Source organism: Papio anubis, chromosome 10 (genome assembly GCF_008728515.1).
Source record: "Papio anubis isolate 15944 chromosome 10, Panubis1.0, whole genome shotgun sequence".
In the NCBI taxonomy this organism is placed as follows: Eukaryota; Metazoa; Chordata; class Mammalia; order Primates; family Cercopithecidae; genus Papio; species Papio anubis.
Window position 1 is genome coordinate 19,710,067 of NC_044985.1, and position 20,576 is coordinate 19,730,642.

Below are 20,576 nucleotides of genomic sequence, written 5' to 3' on the forward strand. Positions count from 1 at the left end.
GTTCCTAGTCTGCTATTTAGTTCACTGAGCCATATGCTGTCCCATAACCAGAGTTTTATCAGCACTTGAGAGTTTCTCACAGTAAGATAAAGAAAACTAGAGACACCAAAGAGTATAACCCACCTGAGTCTACACTGTCTACTTAAAAGCTGTTAAAATGAACAGACCTAAACAGATCCATTCCAAGACATTCTTTGGGAAGACCTTGAGAAGTCAGAAGGAAGGCTGAGAGAAGAAGAAAGGAAGATGCCTTGAGCTCAGAAATTCTTAAATGAACATTTCATTTTAAAGCTATGAGTCAGACTCTAAATTGTATTAGTGTTTAATAGCAACTAACTTAGAAGAAAAACTTCAACAGTCTCATCCCAACTACTGGGTTTGTTTTAATAAGAATATCAACCTGTATGTTACTATGGTCACTAAATGAGTAACAAGGAAAATAACCCAAAAGTATTCAGTCTCTTGCCAGCTGGCCCATAAATGATAGTGAAGTATGACATACAGGCTGGTATTTGCTAACCATCACAGCTATAAATAATGAATGGAATCAACCAAAAAGTAAATAAATCCGAAACACTGTAGGGTTGGCTCCAAATGCAGTCATGATTCATACAGTCTTGACATCATGTTCCCTAAAAACATTTTCTTTAAAATACTTTTTTAAAAAATGCTAATTAAGTGCAACCATTTACAACAATTTTTGTGTAAAGGATTAATGATATGCTAAGTGTTAGTTAATTATCTGTCAGTCTTACTGTTTTGTCCAAAGCACCTCCCAAATATCAAAACAACACCCTTACTGTGTGAATGAGCTAGGCTTGGTTGAGGCTGGGCAACAGGCCTGGTGGCAGCACATGTAGCTATTTATCGGTTTTGCTCTATGTGTAATGTCTGAATGCCAACAGACATACTCAGCTCTTCCAGCCATCTGGTGTTTAAGTATGTAGTTACAAATGGTTGGTATTTTTTAATACAAAAGAGAGTAAAAGGAACCTGGAACAAGGTAGTAATTACTAATCTAATAACAGTATTATGTGTGAAAGTATATGGTTATTACTTGGATGCTAGAAATGGAAACAAGACTTACCATTACCTTGCTGGGATGTAAGTCCATCTTCTTTCTCAATTTTTGATGTCTCTTCCTTGCTGTCAGCCAACTGGTCAGGTTCTGACTGTGCAAGGGCTTGTTTTTCACAGTCTGAGATAGTTTGAACCTTTTTGGAGGTGTCTTTCTGAGAATCATCCTCGTTTTTATCCTGGATATGGTTGAGGCTATCTATTTGCATAACTATTAAAATAAAAATTATTACAAAAATGTAATAATTTACATTTAAAAGTAAAAAGAATGTAATAGGTAGGTCTTATAGAAAGAAACAAAGTGAATAATGTTTATTCATATGTTCAAAACATTTATCAGGAGCCTACTATATGCCCAGTACTATTCTAGATGCTGAAGAGACAGCAGGAACAGGACAGAGAAATCCCTGCATTCTAGACTCCATTCTAAATGGCAGAGAATGACAATAAAATAAACAAATAGGTAAATAGTATATTTTCAGATAAAGACACAACTAAGGTTTTTTTTTTGTAAGAAGGTTTTGGAGAGCACTCCTATAGCAAAAGTCATGAGGACCAAGCACTGAAAGGAGTCCCATTTGAGTTGAGAGCTGTTCATGGATCTAGGAAGCTTGGACTCGGGCCTATATTCTTGGTCTAAATATTCTAAATGTAACTGGAAGCCATTAAAGAGTTTTAGGCAAAGGAATAAAGGATCACTTTGGCTGCTGTGCACTGAAGGATCAGATTAATATGGAGACTGTTGAGGTCTGGGAGAAAGATAGTGGCTTTAGAGTAGGATGGTAGCAATAAAGATAAAGTGGTTGGAATCAAGATTTATTTGGAGGTTACCTGATGGGTTGAGTGTGGGAGGTGAGCAAGAGACCAAAGATACAGCCCAGGTTTTTAGCATGATGTAGTAAAGAACAGGGAGGAGAAGATTTGGGTATTAGATGTGGCAGCGGTAGAAATATAAATCTAATAATTATATTTTTATATATAGTAATATCACTGTTACATAGACTATCTATTTCTCTCTAATCAGACTTTCATATTCACAAAAGGTAGTTTTTATTTTTTTAAGTTGCTTGAGAGATTCCTTATTAAATCCCAGGTCTAGAAATTTTCATTGTTGCTCTTGGTACCACAAAGGAAAAATCAGAACTATAAAACCCATATTAAATTATGACTTTTGTTGCTAAATCATTCAACTTATACATTTAATGTGAACTGACATTATTTCATAGTCAAAATAGAACTTATTTTTATTGCCTGTAGCAGTTGGGAATTGCATGGAATCATGCTAATTGTGACAGAGATATTACATGGAATAAGCATGTGATTCCAATTTAGTTCACAGACAACAGGTGCCCACATACAAATATAACCACCACCCACATGGCAGACTTGTCAATTTTGGTAGAAGCACCCAAAGTGAAAGAGGGAAGACTCAGCTCTTCCCTACATTTTCCTTCAAATCAAAATTAAGACAGAGAGAAGAGCAAGGCAGGAGGAAGGAACTGCAATATCAGAATTTATATCTTAGCTGAGTCTTTGTCAATGCCAATATTTTGAAGAATTAATGTATGATGCAAAATTAGATGTGTACAATTATTACAAATGATAAAATAAAATGTGTACTTCCAGTTTCCAAAACTGTCAGCTTGGCATTTTTATTACTATAAAAATGCTCTATAGAATTGGAAACAAGAATACGGATGTATGACAACCATGGGTATTAATAATCATTTCAGAAACTAAACATCAGAAAATGGTATCCCATGCTATAAAAACATACTTGAGGTATATTTATGATTTCTAACTTTAAAATAATATTAAAAAAGAATAAGCTCAAAAAAGCCAGACATCAAATCGGTTCACAAATGAAGACTGATCCATAGAGCAATTTTGATGCTTTGAAAAGCAAAAACTATGGCACAATGTATACTGACTAGGCAAAGAAGCGACATTACATTATTTTGCTATTTAAACATAAAAATAATCCACAATTTCCTTAAAAACAAGTATTAGCTACAGAGGAGAGAAAATAGTAAGTCTATGAGTATAAGGCATATTTGCTACCATAGCAACAAAGCTTCTATTCCTGCCCACTGAATTCATATCCTGCTGACATTAATCAGAAATGTCCATTTGTGCCAAATTAATGCCATATCACAGACGTTTGGGGATATACATTCTTGACAGAACCAGGAGCTTTTCACATTCCACAAGGGATAAATTCAGTCTTCACTATATGAAGCTCTTATTCCAATTTAAAAGCTAAAGTTGTGCTGAGTCACACTATCCGTGGATAACAGCAGTCTCTATAAGCACAGGTTATCTGAAGACACCACTAACAGCCCTTACCTCCGTGGTCACCTTCTATATACTCACCAGCACTGCCTTGAGGATTCTCACACATTTCGCAATAAGGTAACACTGAATTATTGATATATGTGCAGAAACTACACTGCCAGCCCTCTACAGGAAAGGCTGGGGTGGCTGACTGGGCCTTGGCCTCCTGGACACTTTCCACGAGTGGAGTTCTGATTTGCCTGGACTGGGATGGTGTCTCTTCCGAGGGACTGCAGTGGTCATCCGAGGCGGCCAATTTCGATCTTTTAGTTTCAGGTTCAACATCACTTTCATAATCGATGGTATCTCCTGCAGCTGTTTTTGTAGGGTCTGATGACACTACAGTATTTTCCTCCTGGAATCTCTTTGATTCATCACAGGAGGTCATCAACTGTCTTTTTTTAGGTTGTGGTAAAAAAAATGATCGAATATCATGCTGTTTTTCTTTTTCGAACTAGGAAAAGCAAACAGTAGTTATCAAAGTAAGAAGCAATCTAATATGTTCTTCTTACATAAAAGAGCTTAACAAAATATTTTAATTAACCATATTGCCTTATCCTTTAAATACCTTTTGGAAATGAATTCATATATACATACATATATATATGTAAAACATATCCATGTACTTCCTGTGTCTTAACTTTTTTCTTAGCACTTATTGTGTGCCAAGCATTTTACGTATATTAACTCATTTAATCCTCATGTCAGTTCTGTGAGGTCAATACTATTATTATTATCACATTTTGAAGGAGGAAACTGCAGCTTTAGAGAGGTAAGATAACTTGGTTAGAGCGGTTATATAATAAAAATATACTTAATACATTACCCTAAATATATGTCAGGGGAAAAAAGGCAATTGTGTATTCAAATATTTCAGGAAAATCAAGGACCTAAAAAAACGCTTTCACACCCAAACTATAAACACAATGTTCATACATAATGTTATTCATATGAAAATGTTTTCTTGACCAAGAAGCATCTTGACCAGGAAGCTGTTAATTAGGCTGGGTGTGGTGGCTCATATCCATAATCCTAGCACTTTGGGAGGCTGAGATGGCAGGATTGCCTGAGCCCAGGAGTTCAAGACCAGCTTGGGCAACATGGTGAAACCCTGTTGCTACAAAAAAAACCCCCAAAAAACAAAAAAAAACCCAAAACAAAAATTAGCCAGGAGTGGTGGCGTGCACCTGTAGTCCCAGCTACTTGGGGAGCTGAGGTGGGAAGATTGCTGGAGCCTGAGAGGTTGAGGCTACAGTGAACTGTGACTGTGCCACTGCACTTCAGCTGAGGCAAGAGAGTGAGACCCTGGGGGGGAAAAAAAAACAACAAAAAAACCTGTTAATTAGGACAGCTTCTTTAGTAGACACACTTTAATAATAACCTTGTTTTCCAGAAATGTATTTTTTTTTTAAGAACAGCTATACCATTGCATGTTTTTCATCTTTTCAATGTGTGAATCTCAGTTTCCTATTACAGAAAGTAGGATACCTGTCTCCATGGTTTATTAGCTACAGTGAGGGTAAATTAAAGGATTTAGTTTTAGAGGTGCAGTTGGGAGCTATGTTAGAAACACGTTGTGGCTGAATATATTTTCAATGATGGTCACACCAATTCTTATGTCATTTCACATGCTCTTCTTACAATGTGACACTGACATGCCTCCATTGAGAGGTGGGATCTATGTTCTTCTTCCTTGAACCTGAGTAGACCTTTGTAACTGTCTCACCCAACAGAATGCAGTTAAAATAATGCTGTGTGACTTCTTTTTTTTTTTTTTTTGAGGCAGAGTTTTTCGCTCTTGTCGCTCAGGCTGGAGTACAATGGTGCAATCTTGGCTCACTGCAACCTCCGCCTCCCAGGTTCAAGCAATTCTCCTGCCTCAGCCTCCCAAAAGTAGCTGGGATTACAGGCGTTCACCACTACGCCCAGCTAATTTTTGTATTTTCAGTAGAGACGGGGTTTCATCATGTTGGCCCTCGTCTTGAACTCCTGACCTGAGGTGATTCACCCGCCCTGGGCCCCCAAAGTGCTGGGATTATAGGCGTGAGTCAGCATGCCCAGCCGATGCTATGTGACTTCTGAGGCTAGGTCATTGAAAGTAATATGGCTTCAACTTGGCTGGCCCTCTGTCACTCCCTTTCTTTCTCTCTTGGGACACTTGCCGTGGGAACCTAGACACCATTGGTGTGAGGAAACCCAGGCCACATGGAGAAAGCCTGCAGTGTTCCAGTTGACAGCCCCAGAAAAGCTCCCAGGTGACAGCACCAATTGCCAGACACATGAGTGAACAAGCCTTCAGAGAAGTTATCAGCCCCTAGCGTGGGTGTCTTCCAGGAAAGGCCACAGTCATCATGGAGGAGACATGTCATCCCTATTGTACCCTGGTTGAATCCTGCACCCATAGAAACTATAAGAAATAATACATGGCTATTGTCTTAAGACACTAAGTTTTGGAGCAATTTGTTATGCAGTAATAGATAACTAAGACCCTGTAGATAATGATAGCAAAATACCATATATTGTAAATGATATTTTACAAAGTGAATATTATCTGTACTTCTTAGTGGTACTGTATGAGAAAGAATTATAAAATTCATAAAAACAGAAAGATTAGTGGTTACCAGAGGCTGGAGGGGAAGGGGAAATGGAGAGTGATTGCTAAATAATTATAGACTCTCTGGGGTAACGGAAAATTTTTGGAAATACTGGTGGTGGGTGCACAACACTGTGAATGTAATGCCACTAACTGTACACTTAAAAATGGTTAAAATGGCAAATTTTATGTTACCACAGTATAAAAATTCAAAAAAAAAAAAAAAAAAAAAAAAGGGGAAAAAATAAGGAAGGAAAATTTAGGCTGTTCCCTTATTTGTAAAATTAAAACATGTTATCGGCCGGGCGCGGTGGCTCAAGCCTGTAATCCCAGCACTTTGGGAGGCCAAGACGGGCGGATCACGAGGTCAGGAGATCGAGACCATCCTGGCTAACACGGTGAAACCCCGTCTCTACTAAAAAATACAAAAAAAACTAGCTGGGCGAGGTGGCGGGCGCCTGTAGTCCCAGCTACACGGGAGGCTGAGGCAGTAGAATGGCGTAAACCTGGTAGGTGGAGCTTGTAGTGAGCTGAGATCCGGCCACTGCACTCCAGTCCGGGCGACAGAGCAAGACTCCATCTCAAAAAAAAACAAAAAAACAAAAAAACATGTTATCATAGGGAAAAAAACTCTCCCCTACCCCACTACTCCAAATAATGTAGAACTCTTATTTTGCATGGCTAATTTATACATTCTCAAATACTATAAAAAGTTATCTAATTAGTTGTGAAATATACAGAATTCAGATAAATATAAAGAATGAAATCATTAACCATGAGATATGATTTTTAAAACAATGCATAAGGGAAATTAAAGAAAGGGTCGGCCAGACGTAGTGGCTCATGCTTGTAATCCCAGCACTTTGGGAAGCTGAGGCGGGCGGATCGCGAGGTCAGGAGTTTGAGACCAGCCTGGCCAACATGATGAAACCCTGTCTCTACTAATAATACAAAAATTAGCTGGGCGTGGTGGCATGCACCGGTAGTCCCAGCTACATGGGAGACTGAGGCAGAAGAATTGCTTGAACCTGGGAGGTGGAGGTTGCATAAGCCAACACTGCACCACTGCACTCCAGCCTGGGTGACAGAGTGAGACTCCATGTCAAAAAAAAAAAAAAAAAAAAGGGTGGAGGAAAGCAAAGAGATTAATAGACTGATGAAGTTGGTGTTTTAAAAAAAAGGTAACAGGCTGAGTGCAGTGGCTCATGCCTGTAGTCCAGTTCATTGGGAAGCCAAGACAGGAGGATTGTTTGATACAAGGAGTTCAAGACCAGCCTTGACAACATAGCAAGATCCTGTCTCTACAAACAACAGAAAAATTAGCCAGGTGTGGTGGCGTGCGCCTGTAGTCCTAGCTACTTAGGAGGCTGAGGACGGAGGATTGCTTGAGTCCAGGAGTCCCAGTCTAGGCAATATGGCAAGATCCTATCTCTTAAAAACAAAAAAGGTAACAAAGAAACAAAAAGAATTAAACATTTAAAGAAAATATTCTATTCTATACAATAAAACTGCAAAGAGAGCTTGCAGAATTTTGAAAATACTAGCAAATGTTCAGCAAACATGAACAAATTCTATCAGCTATTTCTAGTTAAACCATACTGTATTTCCAAGAGAGGTAAACTTTCTGTCCTTGCCTATCTAGAAATGAGTTGATTTTGTCCTCATCCTTATTCAGTAGTTTTGCTGGGCATATGATTCTCCTCGAATCCTTCCTTTCTGAGACAGGGTCTTGCTGTGTCACCCAGGTTGGAGGGCAGTGGTGCAATTACAGCTCACTGGAGTCTTGACCTCCTGGATTCAAGTGATCCTCCTGCCTCAGCCTCCCAACTAGCTGGGACTACAGGAGCATGCCACCATGCCTGGTTAATTTTTGTATTTTTTGTAGAGGCTGAGTTTCAACATGTTGCCCAGGCTGGTCTTGAACTGCTGAGCTCAAGTAATCCACCTGTCTTGGCCTCCCAAATTGGTGTAATTACAGGCATGAGCCACCATGCCTGACCTCGCAAATCCTTAAAGGCATTGTTCTGTTTCTTCCAACATCTGTTGATGCTGAAGATGTTGTTTCTTGGTAGGCTGCACATTTTTGCTTTCTTTTAGGGCTCTTCAGGAACTTTTATTTCTGGTGTTTTAAAATTTCACAGTGATCTACCTCTATATAATCTATATTCATGTGCCTTTAAAAATTCTGCTCAGCACCGAAGAGACCTTATTTTGAATACTACTATCTTTAGCTCTTGAAAATTTTTATTATTCTTTGATAGTTCCTTTCTGTTAATTTTCTCTTTTCTCTTTTCCTGGCATTCCTATTAGTAGAATGTTAGACTTATACATTTATGTCTTATCTTTTACTATAGTTTCCTTCTTTTTGTCTTTTTACCCTGTAAACTCTTAGTTTTCCTCTACTTATCTTTCAACCCTTATTATTTTAGTTTGGCAGTTATATTTTTACCATCTAAAAGTTCCTTGTTATTCTCTATTTTTTTTAAACCATATTCTCATTTTATTTTTATAGGCAATATAATTTCAAATCTGAAACTACTACTTAAGAGTTTTTTTTTAAATTATCTTCAGGATCAATCTGTGTATTAGTTTACTTTTGCTTACCTTTTTCATGCTATAGATTTTCTCTTCAAATGTCTAATGACCCTTGATTGTCCCTTCCTTGAGGGATGAATGGGGAATAGGAGGGTTCCTGAGAACTCAGGACATATGGGGTTATCAGCAAGATCTGATGGGACATGCTGATTGAACATGAGGGATGAGGAAGATGCAGGGGCCTAGAGTAATCCTCAGACTCCTAGATTTTTGACTTATAACATGGTAGGGATGAAATTTTCAGTTACTGCAATAGAAAATACAGAAAGATAAATAGGTTCATTAGAAGACCAAAAAACAAGAGATAAGGAAACAAGTTCACTTTTAGAAATGTATGAGAACTAGTGGTACTGGGGTAGAGGATTCCAGGAAGCAGGTTTGGAGTCCATGAGAGAGTCAACTGAGGCCAGGCCAGGCATGGTGGCTCATGCCTGTAATCCCAGCACTTTGGGAGGGTGAGGTGGGTGAATCACTTGAGGTCAGGAGTTCCAGACCAGCCTAGCCAACATGGTGAAACCTCAGCTCTACAAAAAATACAAAAAGTAGCTGCGCATGGTGCACACGCCTGTAATTCCAGCTTCTTGGGAGGCTGAGGCATGATAATCACTTGAACCCGGGAAGCAGAGGTTGCAGGGAGCCAAGTGGTGCCACTGAACTCCAGCCTGGGTGACAGAGCGAGACTCTGTCTCCAAAAAAAAAAAAAAAAGAGAGAGAGAGAATTGGATGTAGGTATCGGAGAACAATCATGGACATGCAGGTGGATAAAATCATAAAAGTGGATGTCATGCCACATAGAGTAGTTCAACAAAGAAAAGGTAAAAAGGACAGAAAACAAGGGAACAAAATTAATGGTCGATTGAGTAAAAGATATCCAGAAAAAAACTCAAAGCAAAAAATCAGAAGAGTGATAGCTTTAGTGTGTGTTTTGGTTTCCCATTCATTATAGTAGATGCTCAGTAGGTACTTTCTTTTTTAATTTTTTATTTTTTTAAAGAGATGGGGTCTCAGTGTTACCCAGATGGGGCTCAAACTCCTAGAGCACAAGCAATCCTCCTGCCTCAGCATCCTAAGTAGCTGGGACCTACAGGCGTACCACTGCACCTGGCTTTCAGTAGGTACTTCCTTTTTTTTTTTTTTGAGACAATCTTGCTCTGTCGCCCAGGCTGGAGTGCAGTGGCATGAGGTCACTACAAGCTCTGTCTCCTGGGTTCACGCCATTCTCCTGCCTCAGCCTCCCGAGTAGCTGGGACTACAGTCGCCTGCCACCACGCCTGGCTAATTTTTTGTATTTTTAGTAGAGACAGGTTTTACCGTGTTAGCCAGGATGGTCTCCATCTCCTGACCTCATGATCTGCCCGCCTCAGCCTCCCAAAGTGCTCAGCAGGTACTTTCTTTCAATCAGATTAACTTGTGTCCTTCCGTCCTGGGAAGTTTTCTTAAATTATTTTTTTCTTCCTCTATCTTATCTTTCTAGACCTCCTATTAAGAAAAAAGTTTCTGAACAGATTATTTAATTTTCTTCACTTTTTCTATATCTTTGTTCTACTTCTGGGTAATTTCTTCATTATCCTTCTTTCTTTCCTTATTTAATTATTAATTTCTGGTATTAAAGTTTTAAGCTCTAAGAGCTTGTTGTATTCTCTGATTTTTCCTTTTTCTTATTCTTGTTTCATGAGCACAATATTTTTACTTCTCTGTGGCTACTGATCGTAGGTTTTTGTTTTGCTTTTACATTTTCTTCAGCTCATTACATTGTCTCTGTTGCTTTTGTGTCTCATTCTTGGCTTGGATGTTTGTTTTGGTTTCTGTTTTCCACATGAGAGGTTATCCTCAATGTCTGGTGGCCTTTTGTTATCAACTGATATTTAATAAGATGCTAAAATGCCATCAGGAGTTCCACATGGGAGACTTCACTGTAGCATCATCACCGACTCTTTTATGATCTCCTTCAGTCTCCACAAGTTTTTGCTTGGTCTAGTCAGTTTCTCCACAGACTCCACAGACGACACAATGTTAGCTACCACCCACGGAGCTGGTCAGAGAAAGGTGCTAAAGAGACCAGGCGCGGTGGCTCACGCCTGTAATCCCAGCACTTTGGGAGGCCAAGGTGGGTGGATCACGAGGTCAGGATTTAAAGATCAGCTTGGCCAAGATGGTGAAACCCCGTCTCTACTAAAAATACAAAAATTTAGCTGTGCGTGGTGTCGCGTGCCTGTAATCCCAGCTACTTGGGAGGCTGAGGCAGGGAACCCAGCAGGCAGAGGTTGCAGCGAGCCGAGATTGCGCCACTGCACTCCAGCCTGGGCGACAGAGTGAGACTCCGTCTAAAAAACAAACAAACAAACAAACAAACAAAAACTTACCATTAATTAAGGAATCTTTCTTAATCTGTTTGTTTTCAATTTAATGCCTTAACCATAACCTCAACCACCTCTCTTCCTATACTTAAAAAAATTTTTTTTTTCTCTCTGAAGCAGGGTCTCACTTTGTCACCAAGGCTGGAGTACAGTAGTGCGATCACAGCTCACTGCAGCCTTAGCCTTCTGGGCTCAAGAGATCCTCTTGCCTCAGTCTCCTGAGTAGCTGGGACTATAGGTGCATGTTGCCATGCCTGGTTAACTTTTGTTGTTGTTGTTGTTTAGACAAGGGTCTCCCTATGTTGCCTGGGCTGGTCTTGAACTCCTGGGCTCAAGCAATCCTTCTGCCTTAGCCTCCCAAAGTGCTGGAATTAAAAGCATGAGCCACCATGCCTGGCCTTAAATTTTTTTTTCTTAAGAAGAGCAGCCGGGCGCGGTGGCTCAAGCCTGTAATCCCAGCACTTTGGGAGGCCGAGACGGGTGGATCACGAGGTCAGGAGATCGAGACCATCCTGGCTAACATGGTGAAACCCCGTCTCTACTAAGAAATACAAAAAACTAGCCGGGCGAGGTGGCGGGCGCCTGTAGTCCCAGCTACTCGGGAGGCTGAGGCCGGAGAATGGCGTGAACCCGGGAGGCGGAGCTTGCAGTGAGCTGAGATCCGGCCACTGCACTCTAGCCTGGGCTACAGAGCGAGACTCCGTCTCAAAAAAAAAAAAAAAAAAAAAAAAAAAAAAAGAGCAAATAAAACAAACTGATGTCAGCATAGCTATATATATAAAATGTATAATAGTCCACTGTCATCTATACTGAATAATGTTTAAAAAATACTTGAATCTTTTGTCCCATTCTATATTTTAAAGAATCTGTTTCTTTAATGACTTATATCTCCATTTTCCCACCAAAAAACACCAAAAAACAAAAAAACAATTGCAACATTTGTTAAAACAAAAGAAACCTTCCCAACAACAAAACAGAACAAAGAAGGCTAAGTGTGGTGGCTCATGCCTGTAATCCCAGCACTTTGGGAGGCCAAGGCAGGCAGATCACTTGATCTGGTCAAACAGATCAAACCAGCCTGGACAACATGTCAAAACCCCATCTCTACTAAAAACACAAAAATTAGCCAGGTGTGAGGGCTCACGCCTGTAATCTCAGCACATTGAGAGGCCAAGGTGGCCAGATCACTTGAGGTCAGGAGTTCGAAACCAGCTGGCCAACACAGTGAAACCCGGTCTCTACTAAAAATACAAAAAAATTAGTCATGCATGGTGGTGGGTGCTTGTAATCCCAGCTACTTGGGAGGTTGAGGCACGAGAATCACTTGACTCCAGGAAGTGGAGGTTACAATGAGTTGAGATTGCGCCATTGCCCTCCAGCCTAGATGACAGAGCATACTCCATCTCAAAAATAAACAAACAAAACAACTAAAGAAACCTCCGCCCCAAAAAAAGAATTCTCAGGGCCTTCATATACCAGCTTTACAGTTGATCTTCTTAACTAAGCTATTTAATTAAGCTATTTTAAAAATAACTTATTTTACTATTTAAGCAATGACTTATTTTGGGAAAATAGCATTTGAGAATTCTCATTATGTGCTGAAGGCAGGTTGAGAGGTAAGGTTAGTAGTGACTGACAGTATGAGAAATTGATGCATACTTCTGCCATTATGGTAGTTTATGAACAGTGCATGGGAGTAATCAGTATAGGTGATGTTCTAAAATAGAACATTACACTTGAGTAATAAAATTAAGGCTTTAGTACATAAAATCCAGAAAACAAGGGAAAGGGTAGAAAGGAAATCATTTTAATAATATTGTGAACCAAAAGATACTCTTAAGAATACAATGTTAGCAAAAGGAGAGGACAAGATTAGCTATGGCTAATGTTATGATGGCTAAACTGAACAATGATGAATGCTGTCACAGGAAGTAAACCTTACAAGTTAGGGTCCTGGCCACAGGGCTGCCATAAGCTGGAAGGCCTAAAAGGAGTAAGGATTTCCTACTAGGTAATCAGTGAGAAACCTGATCCATGTCATCAGTTGTGCTTTCTGATCGTAGCCTCTGGGCAATCAGCAGGAAATTGATTGATGAGGTCTCTTTGACATTTAGCAGCTATGACTAATAGAAAAACAAGTGAGAAAATCTCTTTGATATATTCTAAAGATAATTATACCTGCTGGATGAAAACAAAGAGGGGCTCCTGGTTTACTGAAAATGATTTTTTGCTTTGTTTTTTTGAGACAGAATCTCACTCTGTTGCCCAGGCTGGAGTGAAATGGCACAATCTTGGCTCACTGCAACCTCCACCTCCCTGGTTCAAGTGATTCTTGTTCAAGTGATTCCTGAGCAGCTGGGACTATAAGCATGTGCCACCATGCCTGGCTAGTTTTTTGTATTTTTAGCAGAGACAGAGGCCGGGTGCTGTGGCTTACACCGTAATCCCAGCACTTCAGGGGGCTGAGGTGGGCGGATCACCTGAGGTTGGCAGTTTGAGACCAGCCTGACCAACATGGAGAAAACCCATCTCTACTAAAAATACAAACATAGCTGGGCATGGTGGCACATGCCTGTAATCCCAGCTACTCGGGAGGCTGAGGCAGGAGAATCACTTGAACCTGGGAGGTGGAGGTTGCGGTGAGCCAAGATCGCATCATTGCACTCCAGCCTGGGCAACAAGATTGAAACTCCGTCTAAAAACAACAACAACAACAACAACAACAAAAATGAAAAGAAACAGGGTTTTACCATGTTGGGCAGGCTGGTCTTGAACTCCTGAGCTCAGGCAATTCACCTACCTCGGCCTCCCAAAATGCTTGGATTATAGGTGCCAGGCCTGAATATGAGTTCTGAATTTGGAGTCTATAGGCTTCTCACAAGACCCTGGATGGTATTCTGTGAGCTTGGGAAGCCCCTGAAATTGTCATTTTTCTGCATTGTGTGTGTTTTGTGGGGAGCAGTTCTTTATTGTCCCCATAGTTTCAAAAATTCAGGACCCACCAAAGGCTGGGTCTAAGAGAGTAGAATAAAACATCTGGGGCCGGGCACGGTGGCTCGCGCCTGTAATCCCAGCACTTTGGGAGGCCAAGGCGGGAGGATCATGAGGTCAGGAGATCGAGACCATTCTGGCTAAGATGGTGAAACCCTGTCTCTACTAAAAATACCAAAAATTAGCCGGGCGTGGTGGCAGTCGCCTGTAGTCCCAGCTACTCGGGAGGCTGAGGCAGGAGAATGGCATGAACCCGGGAGGCGGAGCTTGCAGTGAGCCAGGATCGCGCCACTGCACTCCAGCCTGGGCGACAGAGCCAGACTCTGTCTCAAAAAAAAAAAAAAAAAAAATCTGAAGATGCACTTGTGGTTTTAATAGCCCCATTTCTTTTGTTTTCTTCTTTTTGTTTTTGTTTTTGTTTTTTTGAGACAGAGTCTCACTCTGTTGCTCAGGCTGGAGTACAATGGTGTGATCTCGGCTCACCACAACTTCCGCCTCCCAGGTTCAAGCCATTCTTCTGCCTCAGCCTCCCAAGTAGCTGGGATTACAGGTGCCCGCCACCATGCCCCGCTAATTTTTTGCATTTTTAGTAGAGACAGGGTTTCACCATGTTGGCCAGGCTGGTCTCGAACTCCTGACCTCAGGTGATCCGCCTGCCTCGGCCTCCCAACGTGCTGGGCTTACAGGCGTGAGTCATCGCACCAGCCCTAATAGCTTCATTTCTTTCCTTAATTTTCTCCACATAAAGAGGGATTGATAATTTATATGTGAATATACACATGGGTGGTGACACTCTTTTTAAGGAGAAGCAAATACATGAACTCTCTTACATAATTCATAAGAATCCCTCTGGCCTCTTTGAAATAGTAATTTTTATAAACTGAAGAATGCCAGCACAGAGTGCTGTGGAGGCACAAAATGTGCTAGCTGAGCTCATCTGTCTGTCACTGTAACTGGAGTTTGGATAATTTCTCATAAGACTGCAAATGACAAGTAGGGTCACACTTGTCCAGAGGGAAACTGTTGATAAGGTAAGTAGAAAAAAGCACATGGATTTGAATGGCTAGGAAATTACTATACTGGCAGGACCCAAAGGTCACATAGGTCAGTTTAAAACAAAACACATTATCCTTGATTTTTTTTTTTTTTTGAGATGGAGTTTTGCTCTTGTTGCCCAGGCTGGAGTGCAATGGAACGATCTCAGCTCACTGCAACCTCCGCCTGTCAGGTTCAAGCGATTCTTCTGCCTCAGCCTCCCAAGTAGCTGGGCACCTGCCACCACGCCCGGCTAATTTTTTGTATTTTTAGTAGAGATGAGGTTTCACCATGTTGGCCAGGTTGGTCTCAAACTCCTGACCTCAGGTGAACCACCCACCTCAGCCTCCCAAAGTGCTGGGATTATAGGCATGAGCCACCGCGCCCGGCCATCCTTGATGTTTTGAGACAGAGACATATCACCATCAACTCATGGAGACTCAAGCACGTATTGGGAACATGTCTGGTTTATAAAAGAAAAAGGTGACCTTAAATAAGATACTAAGTTGTAGATACAGATATCAAATATAAATATCTGTAAGATGCTTCTAATGACTTTTCTTTGTCCTTTTTTGTTAATTTTTCATAAAGTGTTCTCTTTTAGTAGAGCTGGCAACACTGCTACAGCTGTTAGTAGATTCACTGATTAAAGAATTTGGGGAAAAGGTAGTAAGAAATAACTGCAAACAGAATGCTTTCCAAAAAAATGCATATTTTCCAAAAATGTTAGATTCATCAATAACATGACTCCCTGCTCCTTAGAGGAGGAAGAGTGATCTAAGCCTATGGTAATTTTTATCACAAAACTTATGAGGAAAATATAATTACAATAACATGCCCATGTCATAAGGAAAGTGGAAGATAGAAGAACATATTCCTCTCTTCAGTTATACAGCTGAAACTCAGTTACTGTGTTCCTGTCTTTTGTTCAATATTGTTTTTGAAAAACAAAAGAAACATACTGCTTTTGGTGAGAAGTACTGGGAATACAAACTGCAAAATGCTTAAGATGGCAAAAATGAACGTTTTTATCTGGGAAGTTCAGAGTCCTAATCTATTTGCCCTGTTTTTCACCATAGCAAACTACTGGTCTTTACAGACAAAAATCCCCTGGCCATGATGATAGGATTAAAAGTCAGTTATTAGAACTGAAGGAGAGGGGAAAAAAAATCTAGTAAAACTCATAAAAAATAAAGCACTTCAAAGCTTGGTGCTATTCCAGGGAAGCACAGGCTACCAACAAAAGCACTGATGTCAGGTTTAATAGACTTTGATCAAAGGGCAGCTCTGGTAGGAACCATTACTGCCTCATGTCATTTGGCCCCTGTTCCTGAAAAAATTAATAAACCTGTTTTACAAATGGGTGATTGGGACATCATGCTGGTCTCTTGAACCATAGAGGATTGATGATTGGAACTGGAACTAAACAGCCCTCATGAGCATTTGTAAACAAGTCAACAAGAGTCTGTTTTCAAAGGAGATAGAGTGACACAAGTAGGGTTTCAGTCATCTAACTGAAAAAATAGATTTAAATTATTCTAAGAAAGAAATGACTGGTTTTTTTTTTTTTTCAGATTTTCCAAAATGTTTATTCCCATACAGCTGAATAAAATACTGACAATATCCACTCTTAGGCACAACTAGTGTTTCCCTGCAGGTAGACAGAAAACAAAACACACAAAATAAAACACATTTTGATTTTTAAAAAAACCCAAAGTAGTAAAAAATAAAATGCTACTACTACTTATTATTATTTTTTTTTAGAGACATGGTCTTAGCCAGGTGCGGTGTCCCATGAAGTGGGAGGTTAGACTCCTGTACATATCTCTAGGAAAGAGGCTGAATGCAGGTGGATGAGCAGCAACAGCCTGCAGGCCCCACTTCCACGGCAACTCACTTCCATGACACCTCTAAAATTCCAGTCAGCTACCAGACGCGGCACTGCATCTCCCTAAGAAGGAGGTCCTGAGGGGAGGGGCTGGTCGCCATGTTTGCTCTTTGCACCTTAGCCGTTCCAGTCTTCCCGCTTTGGACAGTCCAAGCGGAATGGAGTGTGGAGGGTAGAAGGGATCCCCCAGCACAGCACAGCTGCTCTACCAAAACGTGGCCAGACTGCTTTTTTTAAGTGACTCCCCAAACCCATTCCTCCTCACTGGACAGAACCTCCCAACCGGGTCACCAGCTACCTCATTCAGGAGCCTCTGGACCAGTAACAGGCCTGTACCTCCCTGGGAGGAAGCTCCAGAGGGCGGGATAGGCTGCCATCTTTGCGTTTCGCGGACTTCGCTGGTGATACCTCTAGGTACTGGAAAATCCGAGGTGACTAGAGACTGGAGGGGCCCTCAGCATACTTCAGTAGCCCTACGGAAAACTGGCCAGACTGTTACATGGGTGCCCATTCCCATATCTGCTCATTGGGTAGGTCTTCCAAGCCTGGGGCTCTAGCCATCCCCCACCAGAGCTATGCAGCCAGTAGATGCTGAGCCAGTAGCTGCTCAGCAACTCCCTGTACAGAGCCTCCAGGCCCAAAAGTATAAAAGCCCTGGGAGACAACATAGGCAATACCATTCTGGACTAAGGAATGGGCAAAGTTCTCATGACAACACCAAAAGCAATCTTAACAAAAGCAAAAGTTGACAAGTGGGATCTAATTAAACTTAAGAGCTTCTGCACAGCAAAATAAACTATCAACAGAGTAAACAGACAACTTACAGAAAGGAATAAAGTATTTGCAAATTATGCACCTGACAAAGGTCTAATATCCAGCATCTATACGAAACTTAAACAAATTTACAAGAGAAAAACAAAAACTTCCATTAAAAAGTGGGTGAAGGGCCCAGTGTGGTGGCTCATAGCTATAATCTCAGCACTATGGGAGGCCGAGATGGGTGGATCACCTGAGGTCAGTAATTTGAGACTAGCCTGGCCAAAATTGTGAAACCCTATCTTTACAAACAATACAAAAATTAGCTGAGCATGGTGGCATGTACCTGTAGTACCAGCTACTTGGGAGGTTGAGGCATGAGATTACTTGAACCTGGGAGCCGGAGGCTGCAGTAAGCCAAGATTGTACTACCGCACTCCAGCCTGGGTGACAGAGCGAGACTCTGTCTCACCACCACCAACAACAAAAAAGTGGGCAAAGGAAATGAACAGACACTTCTCAAAAGAAGACATATATGCAGCCAACAAGTATATGAAGAAAAGTTCAATATTACTGATCACTAGAGAAATGCAAATCAAAACCACAGTGAGATACCATCTCACACCAGTCAGAATGGCTATTATTAAAAAGCGAAAAAAATAACAGATGTGGGCAAGGTTGCAGAGAAAAGGGAACACATACACTGTTGGTGGGAGTGTAAAATAGTTCAACCATTGTGGAAAGCAGTATGGCAGTTCTTCAAAGGGCTAAAAGTAGAAGAACTATCATTTGACCCAGCAATCCCATTACTGGTTATATACTCAGAGGAATAGAAATCATTCTACCATAAAGACACATGCATAGGAATGTTCACTGTAGCACTATTCACAATAGCAAAGACATGGAATCAACAGACATGCATGTTGATGACAGGCTAAATAAAGAAAATGTGGTACTTATACATCATGGAATACCATGTAGCCATAAAAAAGAATGATATGTCTTTTATGGGAACATGGATGGAGCTGGAGGCTATTATCCTTAGCAAACTAATGCAAGAACAGAAAACCAAATACCACATGTTCTCACTTATAAATGTGATATGGTTTGGCTGTGTCCCCACCCAAATCTCAATTTGAATTGCATCTCACAGAATTCCCACATATTGTGGGAGGGACCTAGGGGAATGTAATTGAATCATGGGGGCCAGTCTTTCCTGCACTAGTCTAGTGATAGCAAGTGAGTCTCATGAGATCTGATGGGTTTATCATGGGTTTCCGCTTTTGCTTCCTTCTCATTTTCTCTTGCCGCTGCCATATAAGAAGTGCCTTTCGCTGCCTGCCGTGATTCTGAGGCCTCCCCAGTCATGTGGAACGTTAAGTCAAATTAAACCTCTTTTTCTTCCCAGTCTCAAGTATGCCTTTATCAGCAGCACGAAAACGGACTAATACAGTAAACCAGTACCAGTAGAGTGGGGTGTTGCTGACAAGATACCTGAAAATGTGGAAGTGACTTTGGAACTGGGTAACAGGTAGAGACTGGAACAGTTTGAAGGGCTTAGAAAAAGACAAGAAAATGTGGGAAAGTTTAGAACTTCCTAGAGACTTGTTGAATGGCTGTGCCCAAAATGCTGATAGCAATATGGACAATAAAATCCAGGCTGAGGTGGTCTCAGATGGGGATGAGGAATTTGTTGGGAATTGGAGCAAAGGTGACTCTTGTTATGTTTTAGCAGAGACTGGTGGCATTTTGCCCCTACCCTAGAGATTTATGGTACTTTCAACTTGAGAGAGATGATTTAGGGTATCTGGCAGAAGAAATTTCTAAGGAGCAAAGCATTCAAGAGGTGACTTGGGTGCTGTTAAAGGCATTCAGTTTTATAAGGGAAGCAGAGTATAGAAGTTTGGAAAATTTGCAGCCTATGTGACAGAAAACAAAACTTTTTGGCAGAAATTCAGCTGCAGAAATTTGCATAAGTAGCAAAGAGCCTGTTAATCCCCAAAACCATGGGGAAAATGTCTCTAGGGCATGTCACAGACCTTCATGGTAGCCCCTCCCATCACAGGTCAGGGGGCCCAGGAGGAAAAAGTGGTTTCATGGGCCAGGTCCAGGGTCCCTGTGCTGTCTGCACCCTAGGGACTTGGTTCCCTGTATCCCAGCTGCTCCGGCCATGGCTGAAAGGGGCCAATGTACAGCTTGGGGTGTGGCTTCAGAGGATGGAAGCCCCAAGCCTTGGCAGCTTCTATGTGGTGTTGAGCCTGTGGGTGCACAGAAGTCAAGAATTGAAGTTTGGGAACCTCCACCTGGATTTCAGAAGATGTATGGAAACAACTGGATGCCTATGCAAAAGTTTGCTATAGGGGTGAGGCCCTCTTGGAGAGCCTCTGCTAGGGTAGTGCGGAAGGGAAATGTGGGGTTGGAGCCTTCACACAGGGTCCCTACTAGGGCACTGCCTAGTGGAGCTGTGAAAAGAGGGCCACCGTCCTCCAGACCCCAGAATGGTAGATCCACGACAGCTTGCACCATGCTCCTGGAGAAGCCATAGACACTCAATGCCAGCTTGTGAAAGCAGCCGTGAGGGAAGCTGTACCCTACAAAGCCACAGGGGCAGAGCTGCCCAAAGCCATTGGAACTTACCTTTTGTATCAGTGTGACCTGGATATGAGACCTGGAGTTGAAAGAGATCTTTTTGGAGCTTTAAAATTTGACTGCCTCACTGGATTTCAGACTTGCATGGGCCCTGTATCCCCTTTGTTTAGGCCAACTTCTCCCATTTGGAACAGCTGTATTTAACCTGTACCCCCACTGTATCTAGGAAGTACCTAACTTGCTTCTGATTTTACAGGCTCATTGGCAGAAGGGACTTCCCTTGTCTCAGATGAGACTTCGGCCTGTGGACTTCTGGGTTAATGCTGAAATGAATTAAGATGTTGGGGGACTTCTGGGAAGG

The 20,576-nt window shown here is 41.4% G+C and overlaps 1 protein-coding gene across 11 annotated transcripts in view; it reads right to left on the reverse strand.

Annotated features, from left to right (window-relative positions):
• The window catches only part of ZRANB3 (zinc finger RANBP2-type containing 3), a 308,526-nt gene that overhangs the window by 27,307 nt on the left and 260,643 nt on the right, over window positions 1-20,576 (reverse strand). For 9 of the 11 annotated variants that reach the window (XM_031651750.1, XM_031651752.1, XM_031651754.1 and 6 more), the window contains 2 exons: window positions 3,451-3,865; window positions 1,088-1,288 (listed from right to left, as the gene is read on the reverse strand). In XM_031651750.1, the coding sequence (XP_031507610.1) occupies window positions 1,088-1,288; window positions 3,451-3,865 (616 nt within the window). The remainder of the gene's footprint in view (window positions 1-1,087; window positions 1,289-3,450; window positions 3,866-20,576) is intronic. The other 2 variants (XM_031651757.1, XM_031651751.1) reach the window with 1 other exon arrangement.